Raw genomic sequence first — 22,188 nt, forward strand, 5'->3', positions numbered from 1 at the left:
CATGTTGTCATAGTTCAGTGTCAGTGTGGGCTTTACACTGTTTGAAACAAGATTATGGGATGGACGGGTGGGATGCAGCCCAACCACGGCGAGTGCATAACGCATATTTGTCGGCTCGGATGCACCAGCATCCTCTCAAGAGCATCACAGCGCACACAGTCAGTCAGACCGAGGATGCTGCCGGAGGATCCAGCCCGACAGTCCGAGCAGTGCGCGGCACATCTCTGCTGAAGTCAGTCCATCACCGAAGTGAGCCGTACTGCGCTTTGGACTGTGGTCAGCCCGACAGAAGAAAAATATAGAGACTGGAGGGCGGGCGGGGGGACGTGACTAAAAAACTCTAATCAATCTTGAACTTGATACCGTAGTATGGGAGTCGCCCGCACGGATGCAGCTCTCCACCGGCTCTAGAAGTTGGACAGCCGGAACATTTGAATGCCATGACTCTTGACTTTGGACAAGAATTCCAGCGCAGTGCAGACGAAGGGGAAAATGTGCACTTCCAGTTTACCGGAGGGTGTTATCTGATCAACATGTGGCACGTAAATAACAGGCATCTTTAGTCTTTCTTGAGGCATGGACCATTAGGGTATTGATCCCCCGAGAACCTACGGGTGCTGCTTATTATTCACAGTAATGGAATGAAGACATTATCTTGATATAATGGATGATAGATCCAGTAAGCTCATCTTGGTTCCTATTCTAGCTGTCCTTTTTGTTATGATAGGTTACCAGTACATCTGTCCCGCGGGCAGCAATTCGTGCTACTTTAAGGCTGGGGAGAAATTAGGGGGGGTAAGCCTGCTCTCCACCCCATACCAGGACAGCGACGATTTCTACAGAGACCAGGACCTGGAGGACGACAGCCCCCAGAAACAACCGTCACAATTCAACTTCACCGAAAGAGACCTCGACCGACACGTGGAGTTCAACATCAAAGGGGACGACGTGATAGTGTTTCTGCACATCCAGAAGACCGGAGGAACCACTTTCGGGAGACACTTGGTGAGGAATATTCGCTTGGAGCAGCCGTGCGACTGCAAGCCGGGGCAGAAGAAATGCACATGTCACCGACCGGGGAAAGAGGAGTCCTGGCTCTTCTCCCGGTTCTCTACCGGCTGGAGCTGCGGACTGCACGCGGACTGGACCGAGCTCACGAACTGTGTGCCTGTCATTATGGAGAAGGATAAGGAGGCCCAGAGGAATAAAAGGTATATGTCTGATTTCCCTTGTGTGTGTGTGTGTGTGTGTGTGTGTGTGTGTGTGTGTGTGTGTGTGTGTGTGTGTGTGTGTGTGCGTGTGCGTGTGCGTGCGTGCCTGTTTCTTTTGCTGAAATAAGCTCTGTGGCTCCCAAACCACCAGGGTCCCAGAGCAATGTGTATAAACAGGCCTGCAAGCCACATGCACTGGAGGCTCCATGGTGTATTCAAAAGTTTAATTTTGTCCTGGTGTTAATTGGCAAAGCCTTTAGTCTCCAACAGTAAAAGTAAGGAATGGTGGATGGGAGGGTGCTCCCACTGGAGGGATATTTTAGCCAGGAAGTCAGGGACAATACATATGCCGATTGTCAAAGGGCACATAATCACAACCCCCCCCCCCCCTCCAGCAGTCAGCTCACTTTGGAGGTGTGTGGGTGGGTACGCACAAGGCTGTTTAAGTGGGGACTGTATGGGGATAGTATGAGCTGCTATGACAACATTTAAAAGTATTTTCCTTGGTTTAGCCTTCAGACACATACAACTTTTGCATTTGTCCTTTGAAATCACATCAGTTGCTCACAATGATGGTGTTCCTGCCCATGCTGTGCCGGTGCTAATTGACTGAGAGTTTTATGAAAACATGTACACTCTGTATCCATGAGGGTAAGTTAAAGGGTTCGTAAATAATTTGTTTCCACCCTGTAAATTAGGATATCCATCTCTGTTGTTCAAACTTAGAGTGCATCATACTCAAACCCGACCCATACACCAGAACACACCTCTCCCCCGGCAGTCTTGGTCCCAATATAATCCCCCCTGAGCATGTTGATTTACAGAATCGTTGCACTACCTCTGTATCACAAAAAGTCTCAACATTCGATGCCATTTTATAGATAGATAGATAATTACTTTATTGATCCCTGAAGGGAAATTCAGGAATTAGTTCAAATGATTCCACAATTTCTGGTGTAGATGCCCAGAAGTTATGAAGTACAATTAGTCATTTATTTTCCCAATATCTTCTGTTATAATTGCCGCAGCAAAGACATTTGCAATTATTTGTACTGATGCAATCGAGATGTAGATACAGTCACTGAAGGGGGCCAGAATGTAATGACCTATACACCCTGCATGAGCGATATGTGTGTGTTGTCACAAAGCAGAATGAATGTGTGTGTGTTTTTTAAAGCACAATTGTGACACAAGCATACAACCATCCCATTCGCTCTCTTTGAAAAATACAATCTTACACTAAAGTACATGAGCACATGATTTATTTCTGCTGTGCCAAGTGTTTCCTTTACTTAGGAAAGTGCTCACTGGATGGGACAGCTCTTCATTTCACAGCTACAGCATCTATTCTGCACTTACTAGTCCTCCCGTCCTTTGTTCTTTAGTAGGCTCTCACAGCATCTATTCTGAGATAATTCTGCCTTGACCAAGACTGTTGGCAGACGCACTACGTTAGACCCCCTTCACTCCCGAGTGTCCACACGGCTCATTACTAAGTGAGATGACTAACAATTATTATGCAAACGTCATCTTCATAATTAGTTTGTGTATGAGCAATTCATTAATTGAAATATCTTAAATGGCATAGGTCAAAGTAAAACCTCTCCCTTGTACAGTAAAATGCATACTTTGTAATAAATAGTCCACTTGTTACACAAATCTTAACTCCACCCTGAGGGTGCAATGGGGAATAACAATCATTCATCACTGCCAAATTCAGATGGCATACCCTTGTTTTGCGGCTGAGAGCCTCTTAGATGGAGTGGCTGTCTTTCAGCAGTCCCGGGCATTTCACCTTGCCAGCTCTTGAAGGGGTGGCCGGGGTGAGCGGCGATGGCACTGCCTGCGTGGCATTGTGTGGCCTTTTCAGCCGAGCAGGGCACTCTGCGCGGTGAGCCAGCCGTGCTGCCCAGGAAAGGTCAGGCATGTCAGACTGGATCAGTGTGCGTGTCCTTCGGCGGGCTCCTCTGGAGTGTGCCGTCAGTCACGGGAGAAGTGGAGCGGGCGAGCCTGCCTCTCTTCAGGGGCGTTTTTGGAAAAACATACCTCTAAGTGCTGTCCTCTCATGTTGCTTTGTGGAGAGCGTCATGGCATTACCTCGTCTGCTGTATGAAGATGCCTTGTTAAGCAGGTTGTTTTCCTCTCAGGCCTGTGCTAAGGAGAGCTGTAAGAATTATTCAGGTAGATATATACAATGTGACACCGGGTCACAAAACCAGGAGCTGCTTTTTAAACTGTACTTGAAAGAAGCATGGAGTTTATTGTGTGTTCAGAATTGTTTTACATTAGTAGTAAAGGATTGTCGGTCAGTATCAGCGAAATAGTTGAAAGCTCAATATTATTTTCCATCCTGGTGCAATCAGAATCTCTTTTATTAAGATTAAAAAACAGCAACAACAACACAGCTTTATTGTTACGGCTACAGGTCTGAGGTTTGATTATTAAACATACAGCCTGAAGTCCCTACAGTGAAGCATACATTATACACCTTCAATACAGCAGCCGTGTTCGACTGAATGCTCTCTGTATATTAATATGTGTATTATGTTTACTTTCATCAGTTTAAACACAGAATGTTTGCTAATGAGCAAATACCAGCAAAACTTATTTTAAAAGTCCACTGCTGATGATATAATATTTGAAAAATTCACTCGACACCTTGGAGTAAAATCATTAAAACAGGAACATTTATTCCTTGCAAGGAAGGAGCAGAGTCAGAAGTACAACGTGATAGACAGATTGCATATCCAAGTCTGCTCAATGATCTCTCAACATGATCTCTCAACAACACATCATGACCCACTAAAAGAAACCCTCATGACGTCTTCGGCCTAACCGTGAACCTTCCCCCCGTCATCCCACAGAGTGGTTTGCAAGAAATGGTCATGATAACAAAGGAACTTCACGTTCTTTCAGACAGAAACCAACAGATTTCCCCATCTCATTGCCATCAGGAGACATGCTGAGTTTGTGTGTAAGATTAAACAGAGACCGTTCAATGAGAAGTCTGAATACAACAGTGAGACAGTAACTGATTAAGTGTAAAAAAAAATAACGTTGAATATTTCATACATTACCTGAGTTGACAACTTTCTCTTAGCACTCAGGGTTTGAGCTTGGTTTGTTTTTAAATTTAAATCAGGAGAAGACAAACAATTTTTCTGCTAATTCTGAGTCCTTCATTCTTCTTGGCTCCCTTGAAAATGGGGTCCAACCCAAACTCCACCCATGTAACATACAGGGAACGACTGTTATCCCTGTAATAAACAGCCTTCATAGTGAAATGTAAACTTGTTTCATATTAGCTATGTTTTTTATGTAATCTGAAAGAAAAAAAACAGATTATTATTATTTTAGGAAAATTGCAATACTTTTAATTTTTAAATTACGGCCCATAGCATGTTTTCTATCTACTGATCTTTTACAACGCAATGACTGCAACGGGTGCTTTTGACTAGTGTCACTTGCAGAATAAAAATTGGAATGAGAGGATAAAACAGTTGTAAGATGTGAACAAAAAAGCACATACGGGGTGTACAGAAACCCCAATTGGTAGGGTTAGGATTAATCGCAAATCAAAGCCGATATTTAAAAGGTGGTTGACATGCATTAAAACATGGAACTGGATATTCTGTTGATATCGTAACATTTATAGAATTAATCAAGGCCATCCGTCACTTACATTCTTGTTACAGTATGTGTCAAGAAGGGCTGGACAAGACCAGGTTTATTGGCTGAAATAAGTGTGTTTACTTGCAAACAAAACATTTAATGGGATATATATTGGTGACATTTAATACCTTTGAATTTAGAGTTAAACTGATTCCTATAAATGTAGCCAAGCAATGTCTCACTTTGGTTGAAAATGTCTTTTGTATGTTGGTTTGAGTTCAAGAACGATCCACTCCTGAATTTAATCACTCAGAAGTCCATTTTTAATTTGAATTTCTCAAGTGTTTTTGAGTGAAAATTTGGTGACGAGCTAGATCCTGGGTCAAGGACCAGAAGGACTAGGTTTTAGTGTCAATAGGGCCATCATAACTCTTGAACAGTTTTTTTCTCCCTGGATGTCTTCTTTCTACTCTACTCTATTTATCCCTGCAAGGAATTGTACGCAGCAGCCCACCACCCAGGTCAACGAATACATGCATAATAAATAATGGAGAAACGCGGTTCATCTTAAGGCGAAAACAATCAAATGTTGTCAAACTCGATGTGAATACCTGATAAAAACCACACGTCTACCTAATTAGGCCGCTCCCATTCCTGCAGAACGCATGTTGCTGCAAACAGGCATGAATCTAGTTTTCTAGTTGTAAACAAGCAAATAATCCTTGTTTCTGTTTCCTCAGCTCTATTATAAAACACATCTTGCAATTTGGTGTGGTTACAAATTCCAGTTTGGAATACAAACATAATTGACTTCATCACATGAAGTGAGGCAGCCAGTAATGAGTTAACAGTGGAAGGTTTTTTTTGTCCCCACGAGTTTCTTGCCTCATCCACTTGGCAGGTACATTCCTTCATGATTTGGATAAAGGCCATAACAATTTAGACCAGTAAAATGAATATACTTTTTTTTAAGTCTTTAAAGGTTTAGATATTATCAAAAGCTTTTTTCCCCATGTTTTATTTCATGTTACTTGTTCCCCTTTTAAGAGTGGCCTCATGATAATTTTATGCACATGCTGATGTTGTAGTTTTTTTTTTTTATCAATTATAAAATCTTCATTAGCAGCTTTCTTGTTGCTTGTGCATAATGAATGCTCAGTTCAGAAGTACAAAGAGACCATAGCCCAAACATGAGTACATTATGGTCGCTCTTCAATACTCTCCTTTGATGAAGAAAAAGAGAGAGAGGGATGTGCTTATGTAATGACAATGGACGTCCTCTGCTATGATTCTGGATAATGAAGTTTAGATCACTGTGTCCTCAAGGTATTTTATGTTATGTGCACTGAAAAGCTGTTTTGAAAGTATCATGTATATGTCAAAATTGTCAACTACTTTATTTCGATTTTTGAACAATCGCCTTTTTGTAAATTAATCGCGTCCTGAATGATATTAATTCCTGTGAGCATTACAGACTTTTGTGGTTCTGGTCCAGTCTCCTGTATGTCACCAGTATCCCCTTTATAGTCACTTTAGCTTCGTTGGAATAGTACCCAATGAATGACGGGTAATTCAAAATGATCAAAAACGCCTGCCAAATTTTTATCCACCATTCATAAGAAAACAACATATTCATATTCCATTAGATTCTACAATAATCCTACAAGAGCAGTAATAGGCTGTTATTACTTACATGGCACACCAATGACACACCCCAGTCCTTTACAGAATAACACCCCACATCATATTTTATTCATAGGTGATGCAGAAAGGGCTGCAATTACTGCGTGGCTGTTACCACTTACAGCTCAGATCACTGAACCATGCATGTCTCACTCTTTCTACGACACTTTTGAAGTATTTTTTCATTGAGATTACACAAAGGGAGAAGTTACATATGTAATCAAATGTGAAGTGTAAAACACTACTTGATAAGATATTGCCCTCAAAACAATTTGATCAAGTTTTCATTTCAGCCACAATTTGTTTGAATATCGCATCACTAGAGATGGGCGACTGCATCGTCTTCCATATTTTTTATATCCATTAAATTATTGTTACAACTGATCCACGGCTGATTTATCGAAAATAATGATCTGAATCTCCCTTTGCCCCTTCAAAGTTTTTGAGTGACGTTCAGGTCATTGTTTAGGTTTTCTGCTTTGTTTCACTCCAAGCGGCAAACCTCCGAGGCTGAAAAAGTAAGCTAGCATGGAAGTGACAAAATGTGTCGTTCATCAAGTGGCCATTTGGGGATGGCTCCGACGGCGAGAGGTTCCCGATAAACCATCGTTAACATGTCCAACTTTACAGACTGGTACAAGGTTTGGGCTCCCTCACTTATTTCCCTATTCATATTAGTTGTAAGTTAATTTTATATCACTCACCCGTAAAACTTGTGTCAATATGCTCACAGCTCCTAACTGTCGGCTCATTTAAGTCACTACATTTTCCATGTTTTGTCCATGTTTTATACAGTCCATGGTTTAGTCTCACTGCTCTCTTAGCATCAATCTCGGTCGCAGCTGGCAGCTTTTGTAAAGGATTGTGCAGCTTGAGACTTGGACGTTTCCCTCAGGGTTAGGTCAAGAACAAGTCAATACTGGACTTATTTTCATCAGGTGGACGCAAACATGACTCCGGTGGAATGATAATGTTGTCCATAACTGCTGGAAATGTAAAGACATCCAACATTTTGCTAACACTAACTCCATATCAACTCAAAAAGTGATGACATGCCTCCAAGTGGCCAAATAGATTGGTTATTGCTGTTTTAAGGTATTAAAGTATGAAAAGTAAAAATAATTGGGGTATTTAATATGTATTGAACAAAAACTTAAGCACATTCAACTTCTGCAATGCAACTTCAATTGAAAACCGTAAAACCAGTAAATTGATTAATTTGCTTGCTGCACTTTTTAGACATATAACACGTTTTCTTCTATTCTGAAGCCTCTTGGCGAGGGAAAAAGAGAAAGTGCCAACCTCCATGAGACACAGGGAAGCAGCAGGGTAATGAATGCCCTCCAGACACAGATGAACTTGAAGGAGGAAAGTTGAGCAGATTTACAGTTCTGGTCATATCTTTAGATATAGGAGGCAAAGTGCTCATCACAATGATATGGTGTTTATTATGTGTGGAGGTGTCGGTGCCCTGCAGGCCTTGGACTTCCAGGGCATGGAGATTGCTTTTCATGTGTCATTAATTCAAGTCGTCATTGCTGGCAGGCCTGAACAGTAATCCAGTTGGTTTGATAATTAAGTGTTACCTCTGCAGAGAGTACAACAGCATATGTCAAGTACTTGTTCACCGTCATGACAAAGAAAATTCAAAAGAAAATGTTGATAGAAACAGTTTCCTTGCAGAAAGACTTCGTAACACATGAGGACATTGCTAAGTAAAGCAAAGGCGCCTGTATTCTTCCGGAAAATTATAAAGTTGATTGAGCCATTTTCTATTAATTACATTTTTTGTCATTGTCATACCTAACATCGAAGTAGAAATTGTGTTCTAGTCCACTAAAAGGATTACATGACTATCAATACTGATATGATATTTCTGCCAGAGAGAGAGAGAGAGAGAGAGAGAGACAGAGAGAGAGAGAGAGAGAGAGAGAGAGAGAGAGAGAGAGAGAGAGAGAGAGGTGGGGCTTAACTCAAATATCTCAAATTGTTGGTCAGGGCTGAGACATTTTTTCTTGACAAGATGATTTAGTAGAGCAGTTTTTAGCTCAGAGGTTGAGACCAAAAACAGAGCTAAAAAACTGAGTTCTTTTAACTTTTTTTTTAATCTTTTCACTGCAACTTTAAATACAGCTTCAGAAAAAAAAGAAGTACATTATATTAAGATTATGTGACAAACTAGGACTCGTGAGTTAAAATAATCTTTGCCATTGACTACAATCTCTGGAGTCGTCTAATTCTTATTTTATCACACAATGCTTATCTTAGTAAAGATGTGTGGTACTTTGTGTGAGTGCGTACCCAGTTTTCCGAAGTTTTTAATCACTTTTAGGAAGATTATCTTTTTTTTTTTTGCCATGTGATGTCCCCTCTATTGGAAAGAGGATTAGTGTCCCAGTTCTTTGTGGAAATCTGCTGCTTGATACATGATGCACCAAACAGGGAGGCCTGAGTTGTCCTCACACATTAATGCACAATACATTGATTGAATAACTGAGCACTTATAGGCCACTACAATATTCGTATTTGGATAAACGAAAAGCTTTGCATGTGTTTGAGTTTTTACGGATATTTGTCATTGTCCATTTGGCTTGAAACGGTTTCAGATGGACTACGGATGGAGCTAACCGTCTTTCTCTAAAAGCCACTCTAGGTAATGAAAGCCATGCAGCTGCTTGCCAGAGCAGTCGTGTAGCTTCTCTGATACTGCTGTCAAATACTTGCTGGTCCGGCAAATATGAATCTCCAATTGTCTGATTCAGCTTTTATGGTGTGATTAAAGGGTGGCATTTGGTCAAATTGCTGGCAAGGAACCTCGTTTCTGGATGCCGGTTTGTAAGAGTTAGATCCCCATGGAAGAAGAAATGTGTAATTACTGCAATGTAGCACATTTTTTGCTTCGTCATCATTATTCCTCACTAAAAGCAATGACACTGGTTTGTAAACTGTTTTGGCCTCTCAGAAATTGTATCAATTTAATTTGATCCATCCCATCACATCATGAATACCTTGTTTTAACTCTGAACTGTGTGCCTTTATGAGCCCTCAGATCCTGTCGTGAAGCTGAACTCCTAATTCCCAGTCAGCTTCTGGTCATACTGAAGTGAAAAAGAAGAGAAGCAAAGCACCTCCTTGGATTCAGTTAAATGTACTCATCAGTGTGATGAGAATAAATCAGCTGGTGGAGCGAATCAGAGATTCTGTGTTTAATGTCCCCAAGAATCCTGCTCAAATGCTCCAATTATCAGAGGAGCAATTAACTTTGGCTCTTTTCCCATATAATTAAAAAAAAAAATCAGTTTCTACTATAAACAGTCTATGAAAAAATAATTGTGCAAAACTTGTGTATTTCTTACCATAAATCCTCTAGTGTTGACTAATCAAGAGCTGTCTGATCAGCAAGTTCATGAATATGGCTTTGAAGACACTGGTTGTTGGCCCCTACAGCTTTTTGTGCTGTGTTGCAAAAATAATTGTATCACCATTTTGTTTTTTCAAGCCCCAACAGAATGTGTGCTATATAGTATTCTTAAAGCTTATTTTATATATTTGGAAGAATCACTGCAAGATTTTTTTTTTCAACTCTCATATGAACAAAGGCATACGTTGTTAGCCTTCTTGATCATTCACAAGAGATCTCCGTCGGCTGTATGTGCATGTGCTTTCTTCACCTTTGCGTCTACTTGACAGATGGACATATCAAGCATGTGGAAAATGTCAGAAGAGGTGCCGGGCTGTGTTATTTCTCAATTGATACCTGTAAGGCATGACGAGAGGACCGAGCCAGGAATAGCTGCCTCTGAAGTTGATTTATTATAACAATGTGGAGAAAGGTCATCTTTCCTTATCTGGGGCGAACTGGTGACAGTTAAGTTATACTGCCTCACGCCGCTCCCCAATTTGAATTCAGAGTTTTAGTGAGCACCTGGCACACTTAAAGTGTAAGCACAGGTAGAGTCACCTTCACACGGACTAATCTCCTCTTGCAAGAGTGCACCATCTTTTGGATGAAGCTGTTTTGATGTTTTTTGGGCTGTGTTGGCTGGCAATGTGGTGATTTATGTAACAATTAAACACATCAGACTGGTTTCACAAGAAGGTGCATTGAGGTCAAGATATACCAAAATCAGCCATGACAAGTATGTATATAAAACATGGTAATCCATAAAATCTTTACTGCTGGCGTCCTCTGCATCTTCCCTGTGCTGCAGCATCAGTCAGACTTGCTGTGAGAGAGATTTGAATAATCTCACTGAACAGATTGCTGTCCAGATTGCCTCTTAAATGTGTGCATTTATAAATAGGTGCTTGGTCCTGCTTTATTTTGCAAAATTATTATAGATTTTTTATCATTAGGGCACATTGATCGTTCATCACATGAATCTGCAGTGTAGTGCTGATTATTTAGACATTTGTTTTATTAATGTTCAACATATAATTTAATATCAAAAATCTATTCAAACAATATGAATGACAGATCAAAACAATTCTTGAGAAGAGTCTTTCTGTGTATCTTTAGTTTAGCGTGAATTGACAATTATGTCATATATTTTAACAATCTCTATGTTAGTTGATTAGTAGGCAGAGAACTTAAGATATGATGTGTTTTGTTGTATGTTATGCTGACCGAACCATCGCTTATTTCACATTGGAAAAGAATTTCCCTCTGTAATTTGATTTCCTTTCCCAACCACATACAATATTGCATTATAAATTGGGTCCCGGCCCACAATATAATACGTATGGATTGAAAATCTGTCCTAACAACAGCACGGCACTGGAGAGTAGAGTAACATCTTGTGCCATCACAGAGTGCTGGTGTAGAACAAATAGCATTATGACCCAGCACATGTTGTGATACAGAACATCAACCTTATCATAGGAATCCGATGTCCCTCAATGCAAGACAATCCTCTCGAGATGCTCGACGAACGCTTCTGCAATGGCTACAAAATAGAGCTTTAAATCCCACCCGCAAATCCAGGGATCACTTAACTTCTCATCAGTACCCATTCTGCTTTAGATACTGGACGTTGCTTCATTCATCATTCTGCATAGGCCTCCCCTCTCATGTAGGGAATCAGAGCTGAGCATTTGTTTACCTTCTATCCAAGGGCAGTGAGGAGAAAAGGTATTTGAGGCGTTTGCTTCAGTTGTAATGCTCGGCATGCCTGTGGATCATAACAAGCAACGGAGGGAGGAACAATATTAAGTGTCTTTGAGTGGTTGCTTTTAACAATATGTATGAATTACCAGCAAATGGCTTTTCCATCTCACTATCATCAAAAAGCAGATTATGCCTTTGTTACTTATTTCAAGATGCGGTGTTAATCAATGCACATTTATGCCCTGTGACGTACATTTTTACATACTTTTTTTACACACACCTTTTTAAAAGTCAGTGTGCTGCAAAAGCCAATTTCGGTGTGTTGAGAGCTTTTAGCAACAATGTGCAGAGAAGTTGCAGGGTTGATTCAGGCCCGGAAATGCAGTGCAGGCTGCCAACATGACTAATGGGCCTTACCTGGATCTTCTATCGACTTGCACAGAAATACTCAGGGATTGATTTGACTGCTTATGCCACTGCCATAATCTCCCTTTCCAATGATATGGTTTCACAGCGATTGTAAAACTGCTGCCGCAGCCTTTTTTTTAATGTTGGTTGTAATATCGAGTGTGATCATGTAGGCAGCTCAGTGTGTAGCCGTGTGTTGAGTTGCTCTTTTAAATTCAGCTGGCCTTGACACCTCAGCGTTACAAGAATGGACGGATGTATTCTTTCCCTGGAAGGCACCTTAGTAGTGGATACAAAAAAGAATGATGATATTTGATACTTAACTGTTTTTACTCAAATAACAAACAGTCATGCAAAACAGATATCATATATCATATATTATTGGATTGACCAAAGGGAAAGCACCTTTACAAAAGATTGAATCTGAAGACAAGAAAAAACATAAAGGACAAGGTTAAACAGATATGCAAGTTTCCAAGTTTAAAGGCCCACTCAGATGTCTTGTAGGGATTTCCAATAGCATTTCTTTTCACAGAACTTCTTCAGCATTTACAGGTTGTAATGAATTAAAAGAGTATCCAGGTTAATATAGCAAATATAGCACTAGACACCACTAGTTCCTTAAAGATATACAGTATGATTAACCTCAACATTTGAAATTTGTGACTAGATTAAACATATTTTTGAAATTGTATACTTGCCCAACAACCTTAATGTGAGCCAAGGGGTCGCTGCGAGTTTTCATTTAAAGCGTAATCAGATCATGTTTTCTGTTTGTTTTACAGAAGACATTGCAGTTCAATGAATTCTGAATTAGATCTATAATAGTTAATAGATAACATTCTAATCTAATAATCTATAATTCTGAGAATTTGCATATATGTTTAATGTATACTAACACTTTTCTAAGACATTTCTCTCGTTTTGTTCATTCACATAAATAAGACTAGAAATGTAAATGAAAAAAAACATGCTACGTCAGATTATTCCTATAGGTCCCCGGTAGAATCTCTATCTTGTAAGAGTCCTTAGTTTAGAATAAATAAATAGAGAACCTCTGTCCCTAAAGTTTAAAAGGAGCTCGCTGAGCTCAAAGCAGCTGTTCCAGGACTGCGGCCTTTCCATGTAGATGATTGATTCAGGTGCGGTGAGGAGGGAGAGGAGGGATCAGGCTCTGGGCTGTGTCCGTTAATCACTCTGTATTACCACACAGGAGGCATTTATCACCAAACACCAAAGGCTTCAGTCCACGGGGAACACTGAAACCAATCTCAGCGCTTACATGCAATCCATCCAGGTCCACGAAAAGCAGCCTGGTTGAACGCTACCACATCCATTTCCCCTGTAAGAGCGGTCTGTTCCACAGAAAAGTAGGAAGCAAAGAACACGGAGGAAAGGAGGGGTTTGACGAGACTTTGGGATAAGTCCTTGGGATACCCCTTGTGTTTTTCAGTTTTAGTTTTTATCTCATCCAGTGACACAGCCGTGTGTGACGTCTGTGTCACATCATGGAGTGCAAGCATGTAGCTTCTCAAACGGCACTGCGTTAAAACAAGTGGCTACTTTCGTGGTGAGCTTGTTGTCTCATGCACCGGTTAAATGATGAAATCAGTTTTGTTAAGTTTGCGTTGCTTCAAAGGCAAATGGTAGAAGTGCGTGTTCATATTACAGAGTAATGTCTGCTTGCACCCTCTCTGGATTGGCCAATGCGGTGTCGTGCTGGATAAGGTCGCATTTTGTTGCAGAGAAAGTTGAGCCAGCTTCAACCTTTTTGCAGACAACACTGATTTTTATGCCAGAGGCCTTTGCCCATTAAGATGCATATGGGGGGTGAATTATTTCACAGTGTGTATTTCAGTGATGTCTCATGGCTTTCGGCTTTGATAGAGCCCATAGATCCATTTGGTGTCATAGCCAAACCCATGGGCCTTTTGGGGGGGGAGGGGCGAAAGGGAGCGGGGGTGATTCAGCGGCTTGTCTGGCTGCCTGTCAAATTATTTTCCTTCTGCAAATAATTTTTGAGGATTTAAATGCTATACCATGGGCAATGCTGACTCTTAAATGAGGAAACCTTGTGTGAACTATAAATAAAACAAAGGTTACAAAAATAATCTATGACGGTAACACCATTCTCACAGCTCATACTTGTTATAATTTTACCGGCATTTTGTTTCTTTTTGGCCTCGATCATGAATCCCTTCATCCTTAGTTAACTTAAGAGTCCGTTTTCCAGACTGTGCGCAGGGTTTTAAACTTTTTAAACTTTTAAACTCCAGATAACATTCTCCCTGATTACTGGACTCCAGGATCCGCATGCACAGGCTGCACTGACACCCTCTAACAACTGACATTAGCCATGATAATGGTTTTCCCAGTTGGGGGTTGTGTTTAAAGGCTGTGAAATAATGTGCCTTTGTGCAGCAGGGCTCTCAAGTGGCCCTTAGCAAAACTGAAAATAAAAGCTTATACACTAAAAGCTACAACTGAAGAGATGTTAAGTTGGAAAATGGTCAGCAGCATGTTATATTTGTATAATTGCATGTGTTGTCAGGTTTGTATTGATTTACAACTTAATATTTGATCAGTTTGTGGGGCTGCTGGTTTCTCTTGCATGGAGGTTATTATATTTCATCCTTAATTTGTTAATCAACATCACTGTTAATGCTGTTATTTTCTTTCTATCAAGTCTTTTGCCATCGTCGGGTGTGGTATGAATGTAACAAGAAAAGCTAAACTATAAACAACTGTTTGTCCACAGGGAGTTGCACATGATGTATCAGTCTGACATTTACATTGAAAAGGAAAGTGTGACCGAGTGAGGTTACATGTCTGACTACTGGTGTAATTGTTTCAAAGCGAAGGCATAGAACCACCCTCCCTCAGGACCCTAGCACTGATGCTTGATCAGTTAGAGCAAACAGACGCCTGTTTATACGCGGCTTTGATGAGCGGCTGTGTTTTGTCACATTAAGAAGACAAACAACGCTTAAACGAGGGTAACCACTGCTGTTTTTAATTAACGCAGCACACTTGCTATCACAGCAATAAATTTGCCTGCTTTGTTGTCTGGTGAAGTAGATCAAAGTCAAAGCAGTGCCAGCAGTGTGCATTTGAGGTGAGCTTCTGCTTTTTTTTCTTTACTTTTTTTAATCCGAGAGCTACAGGGAAATACACAGTGCAGCTTTTTTTTTTTAACGTCATCCAGCATTTGGAGGCCTTAGCTCAGTGGAACGGTAGAAGGAAATTACACTTGTATTGACAAGATTGGCAGGTTGTCCAGAAATTCATATTCATAGCTGCAAATGGAAATGGAACAACCAGGAGAGGTGTCCTGCAGTGCCAGAGCCAGTCATTGATGTGCAGTGGAGGGAGTGACATTTAACCGCAAGAGGATGAGCGCCCTCTGAACAGTTTGAATGCTATGCAGCAGATAACCTTGCACATATACAGTAGAAGGCTACAGTATAGCTTGTCTTTATATGTGGACTGAGGGGAGCTGAGAGGAATGGACCTCAGAGCTGAGGGAGTCATTTCAGTCGGCCTCCACCTTGCCGCAGTCAGAAGAGACAAACAGCAAAATCAATACTCGCACTCAGGACAGTTCACTACAAGGGCCTTTCTCAGCGCCGCTATCTGTCAGAGTCAGTCCCTCAAGCGAGATGGGATGGGAACCGCTGACAAGGAAGGTGTCAGGGCACACTGATCACACTGTTAGAGAGCAACTGAAGTCTTGTTCAGCACCGGGGACAGCTCCAGACGGACAGAGACAGAGGGCTAGGGCAAGATGTGGTGTCCCAGGTTTGTCTCCTCTTCTTTACTCCTTTAAACCATTTATGGGAGCTTAAACATTGTGAGCGTACAGCAGGTCATATTACAATCTTTGATTGTGATTAAAATGTTTGTTTTACTTTTCTAAATAGCCTTCGCACATCATGACCTTAAAATTATTAAGTTGAATCGAATTGTGTCTAAATCTCACCGGCGTTTAGTCAGGGCCCACTCGTTTCACCCAAATGAAATGAGTGGGCTCCTAGCTTTGATGCTAGTTAGGTGGGTTTATATATGTAATTTTTTCTTTTTTTAATGTAATAAGTAATAACATTTATTTCGAAGTGGATCATTTAGGATTCAATACCCGCAATGTTTTTGGTGGCCACGTTTTCGAAACTCTATAGAGGAGCTTGTGATAGAGCATCAGGAATCCAAGCATACAACTCACGATGCATTTTTTTCCACATGTCTATCCATTCCAGTAATAGCCCTGTTAATGGGTGGGAGAATAGTCACGTTTTCTCTTAAGTATTTTTCCTGTGTGTGTGGAAAACGAGGGGGGGAAGGGAGTGGGAGGAGGAGGCGGGGGGGTGCAATCAGTGAGTGCTGCCAATGGTAATGAAGCCACCACTATAAATGGCCTAGTCATTCATGATTAACTGGCATGTCATGCCTGAAGTAATTGCCTTAATTAGCTATTGAACAGGTTTCAGGGTTAATGGGACAACAGGTTGGCAGTGAACCTGATTTACTGTTGGAAGTTAATGATTTTACTCTCATCTTCTCCTCATTCCTCGAAATTATTTGATTAACAGTATGGGAGAAACAGATCCCCTTGTTTGTTAGTACAGAATCAATTTCATGGCTGGCTGAGCTATCTCTGACTCTGACAGTGTTTTTGTTGGTCGAGCAAGGTCTTCAGTCAGCCATTGGAGACAGGACACACACAGAGAGGCCTGCAGAGGAGCGCAGACGGGAAATCGGCCTCTCTGAGTGCAGTGCATGTTTGGAATCTGGCAGCTCTCCCATCGCACACATTTGCCACCACTAAGCTTTTCTGTCTTGAAGAGCAGCCAATCCGGTGTGTTTTCCAGGCGACTGTGTCAGAGGAATAAGCCCGTGCAAGTAATTGGTAAGCAGGTACCATAAAGTCTCCCCCTGTGAGGCAAGATCAATCTGTTTGAGGGTGTGTTTTGTGAAAAATGCCAGAGGGGTGAAAGTGCAAAGATATTGTCCTTAAAGTGGCTAAACCTCGGCTTGTTATTGAATAGAGGTCAAAATATAACATTCTTTTTGCGCTTAATCTCCATTTTTCTCATTGAAAACAGTTTAGACAAACAATTTGGCTCTGCTTCTTTGCGGCACATTGTCCCTGCAGCATTGCTCGGGCATTTTGGCAGAGCTCGCACGCTAGTCTCAGAGCGGGAGCAGGAATATTACAGCCTTTGATTTTCTTTTCTTTTTGTGTCACAGATTGCTTTAGCTTATAAATACCCGTGATTAGAATAGGTTTGTAGCTGCGGTGTGCATCCTAGCCAGCTGTGGTTTAACAGTGTTGCAGCAAATCAGTTCACTTTGTCTCACTATCCTACAGTTTACAATGAAAACAGTGGTTGGAAACAGCCACTTGTGCCAACTGTATTGAAATGTGTAATTGTGTTATTTCCTCTGTAAGACGTGACATTATTTTAGTAGGAGTGGCGCTCTACTGACACTTTAAGTTGCTGAAATTATAATACACATGTTGTAGACCTAAATATAAATATCATTTTCATTTGGAGATGCAACAATTAGTATATTAATTAATTAGTCAATCAACAAAATAATTAATATTTAGATATTCAATTAAAAATAATCTGTGAATTAATTAATTCTGATTTTTAAAAGAAATAATTCATAAATTGTATCTTCAATTAATCATTGGTGTAAAAAAATGTCAGAATAAAATGGGTTTGAAATATTCAATAATAATTAGAACATAGATCATATAGTCCAGGTTAACTCCTCAGGTGTCATCCAAAACCCAAAGATATTTTATACAATTATATAAAAAAGAGAAAAGCTGCAAATTCATGTGCAAGAAGCAAGGACTGGAGTTATTGCTTCAAAAGCCCTTGTTTGATTAGTAGATTAGCAAATAGTTGCAGACTGATTTTATGTCAATCATCTAATCAATTCGATGACTAATCTTTTCAGCTCTTATATGTTTTGGGATATACAGTATATTATAATACAGGACCAAGCACTTTCACAAATTAAATTCCAAGGATTTGCACTCATAAAATTGCCTTTGCAGTTTTGAGTATTGTAATTAGACTCATTCAAACTCATTCAGACTCATTAAACTCATTCAGAAAAGCTTGCTGTGGTGAATAGCGCACTGACGTTTGCTGATACAGCTTTGGTACACATGGATTAAAGGGAAACACATTATGGAGGATTACAATGCTGGGAAGTTTCTGCTGGGCTGCAAAAAAACAACAACTTTGCACTGAGTCTCAGGTGCCGCCACAGTAGAGTAAATGAAGTGCGAGTGTATTCCATAGCTTGACTCAGGTTGGAGATGAACAAGGGGGGATAGGGAGGTCGAAGAGTCATTTCTGTGTTGCGTTTCCTCAAGTGCACTGTCATGAGAAGAGCAACAAAGATTATTTCATGCCCCTTCACGGTATTGCATCTATCAGCGGGGCTGTTTGTTCAGCACTCTTGAATAGTTACGACTCCGCACACATCAGACTTTGAGCAGTTTTTGCTTCACAAGAACTGAATGAGAGATTTTCAGAGGTGACATGCAGTATAATTGAGACAGCAGTGAGAAGGAAAGGAGGGGTTTCCTCACGGGTGAACGAACATAACCAGAGTGTCGGTGTTCCCTTGTTGCTCCAAAGATGGCGAGTCCTGCATTACTTGCTCCTGACAAAGTTTCATCATCTGCAGAGCAACAGCGGGAGGATCATACACTAGTGAGCAACAAAGATATTATATAGACATGTCGGTCTCCTTCTTCCTTCTCCCTCTCCCTCTCTCTGTTTCTTCTCTGTGTCTCCTCATGCCTTTTTCTTCTCCCTGCAACCCTGTGATCAACTTGCCTGCACTGCCGACACTTTTGTTCATCGCAAAAGTCATTCAACTCGTGGTGTCAATTAAACTTTGTGTCTGTGAGCCAGTTCAGCACTGAAAGTCCCACTCATCTGTCAGACACAGCAGTTACACCCTGCCTTTGGATGAGGGGCATGATGAGGGGGTCCTCTTTTCAACTATTCATGTGGAATGAATATTTGATGTGAGTTGAGCAGGTAGAGCAGCACAAATATTTGGGCGTACATTTGGACCTGAACTTTAATTGAACCAGTCACGTTGTTGTATATGCCCACAAATCAAAGTCTAGCTTGTTATTGGAGAAAATTATGCAGCAAGGGTTTGGTTATTAACTAATATTGATGTAACAGGCAACGGCTGCAGGTTGACTAGACTAGCAGATATTAACTGCCAGGTAAATTACTGGAGTTGGCCTTTCCGTACATGCAATACTAAAATACACATCTCTTACTGATCTGTGTCAAAGCAGGGAATGTTTGTGAGAATGCAGGTTGTGTGAAGCGGGTTGACATCGCAACACGATCTCACAGCAGTTTGTGAAATAGTCACAAAATTAGATTTTGGTTTCGTGCTCAGCGACATAAATTGTCAATTTTTTCATGTAGCTCGGCAAGTGTTTTCTGTCAGTGGGGACGACATAAAGACCTCAGAAAAAAGTTTGTAAGTTGAGGAAATAAAAATATTTGGTTTGGTTGAGGAAAACCGGCACAACGCACACACTTCACGTTACTACACTTTTCATTTGTGACAACCAAGAAAGACAATTCATTTTAACTTCTTGTTGGCATCGTTTTTGTGCAGAGCGACAAGAAAGAAATTAACAATTAGTCTCTTTGTGCACGAAACCAATAGATTGCATTTTGTGACTATTTCACAAACTGTCTTGAGACTGGGCAGGAAATAGTGTTGTATGCTGATGTTGTAGGGGTAGTCATTTTTATGCTTTCTTATTTTAGATTTTGTGTATTGCTTGAGTTTGTTTCTGTCTTGATTACATGGTAGAGTGACTTTTAATTAAACAAACATTTTGAACTCCCTGACACAAAGGTACAAGCATGTGTACATAACAAACTTAGGAGGATAAGTCACCCAAGGTGCATTTTTATATGAAACAATCACAGAGTTTTAAACTCTGTTACAAGCTCCATTAACCATCCACTGTGCCAAACTGATGGTCAAACAAAACAGAGTTGAAACTGAAACTTAAAATGAAATAAACAAAGATGTACATGAACTGCTCTGACTCGTGTCACTCCGTGCTATCCTCTTTATGCCAGTACAGTAGTCCATATTACATATCTGGGATGCTCTTTGAAGCTCACCTTGTAATCGGAGCTGATCGGGCAGCACCAAAACCAAAGGAGCTGTGAGGCTCTAAGCTCAGGGCCTGGCTGCTGTCTCCCACTAGACATTATTACAGCAGAATGACATGAGGAAGATAAATCATGGATGTTATCAGGTTAGGATCCGGGGCAACGCTGGTGCTCTTTCGCTTATCGGTGATCGGGAAAGTTGACCAGCACTGCTTCTCAGAGATGCCCTAAGCTGATAGCTGTAAACTCTGCACGGCACGACACTGAGCTGAAGCGTCTATCAAAAGCCACAAGGCACGACTGAGTCCTGGCTACATTCATCTGTTAATGATGGTCAGAAACCCCTATTTCTCCAGTCGCTGTCGGCGGATGCCAACTGCCCACATCAGGGTGGGGAGCGAGATGCAGGAGAAGGACCTGACACCGACATCCCTCCAAATAGTAAGAACAGTAAGAAAGATCCGTCTGACCCTGTCAGAGCCCCCGACAGACTCCGCAGCTCCACTACACTAACAAGCCTCATAGCCCTCAAAACAAAGTAGGATCCATTTTTGGCTGGTGCGTGTCGTGCTGGAGGTGTCAGACATCTGCTGGGCGTCGCAGCATGCTCCGCTTCTTTCATTTTTATTGTTCGTCATATGTGAGATGACGACGAATCTGTGATTTACAGGCAAATGAAAAATCTCATTTGGATGGATTTGGATGGGGAGATATGATAGACTGAAGCATGAAGTGCTGGCTGCCGACTGAGCTGATGGACTAATAGAACGTCGCTGTGTCCATCTGTGGGTCCATCTGGTGTGACGGGGAATAAAAGCGTAGCTCTTTTCCAAATTGAGGACACGAAACCCAAAATCAAGATAATGCATACAACATGACCTAGCATGAGATAACACAGACAAGCACGCATTAGTATCTAACTTAATTGGAAGTGTGACAAATTTAATTTCAGGGCAGTTTAAGGAGCGTTATGGGTTCTCAGTCTGTCTTTGAAGTAAAATGAAGTTTAGAAAGGTTGAAGGCTTTTTTGAAAAAGCTTGGAATATGTTTGTGGTTGTAAGTGTGTTTTCATATGTGTATTGGCTAACCAACCACAGTGCAGAAGCCCAATCTCTCCATGCTCTTATTTCTGTGGATAAAATGTCAGTATTGATTGAATGGTTGAGGAGAAGCTTCACTGTTTGTGAAGTATGATCTTTCTTATAGTGTTGCATGATGAGATCGATTATAGCTATACACATTATATCCATTAAGCACACCGTTTATTTTCCTACTTTGCTATTGATCTTGTATCGTTTCGAGACAAGGTAGTGAAATCATCTAGTATGAGGATCTTTATCTGTGAGACATTGTGTCGGTCGATGAAGAGCAACTTACAATATTGTATTCCATCTTTAACCAGACGTTTCAGAAAGCCTTTCTTTTGTTTTGTTCTCATGAAATGGCGCCATAGTAGGGCACAGGTGAACACTTGTGTTTGCTTCAGTTGGTAACAATAAAAAGTGCCAATTAGAGCAGTCCCTGTGAGTCGTTTGGAAAGGTCATTTTGACAGTCTCATATTTTCACAAGCTGGAGACCAAGTCTTCTCACAGCGAGGGCAAAGCATAACGACATTTAGTTCAGACCAACAGAATGAAAGAATGGTTGTCAGTATCCGACAAACATGCATGCGCTGATAACAACACAAGTTGAAGATCAGAGCAGAAGATCATATTGGTTACGTTTAGTAACACTGTGATTAACACAGACATAACAACAAAGCAACACAGCAGGTGCCCAACAAGCAGGTGTGTGAAGGATTGCACATTTCATTTTGACAAAAAAGTAACACTCTCTGGTACATTGGCTTGTTGTCAAAGTTTGTGCAACATTCACTAACAAGCCTGACTGTACCTGCTCTGTAGTGGACTTTGCCTCGTGCAATAGATCACTTTTAAAGGACATCCTATACAGCGTTAATTACGACACCCTACAGAAACAATA

The 22,188-nt window shown here is 40.9% G+C and overlaps 1 protein-coding gene across 1 annotated transcript in view; it reads left to right on the top strand.

Moving 5' to 3' along the window:
* The first annotated feature begins 168 nt into the window (after nt 1–168).
* hs6st3b (heparan sulfate 6-O-sulfotransferase 3b) overlaps nt 169–22,188 on the top strand; it is a 52,315-nt gene continuing 30,295 nt past the window's right edge. Inside the window, exon 1 of the mRNA XM_068572691.1 lies at nt 169–1,211. Within this exon, the coding sequence (XP_068428792.1) occupies nt 664–1,211 (548 nt within the window). The 5' untranslated portion in view covers nt 169–663. The remainder of the gene's footprint in view (nt 1,212–22,188) is intronic.

This window comes from Clinocottus analis, unplaced genomic scaffold, assembly GCF_023055335.1.
Source record: "Clinocottus analis isolate CAN_PGR_092001 unplaced genomic scaffold, fCliAna1.0.p SCAF_12, whole genome shotgun sequence".
In the NCBI taxonomy this organism is placed as follows: domain Eukaryota; kingdom Metazoa; phylum Chordata; class Actinopteri; order Perciformes; family Cottidae; genus Clinocottus; species Clinocottus analis.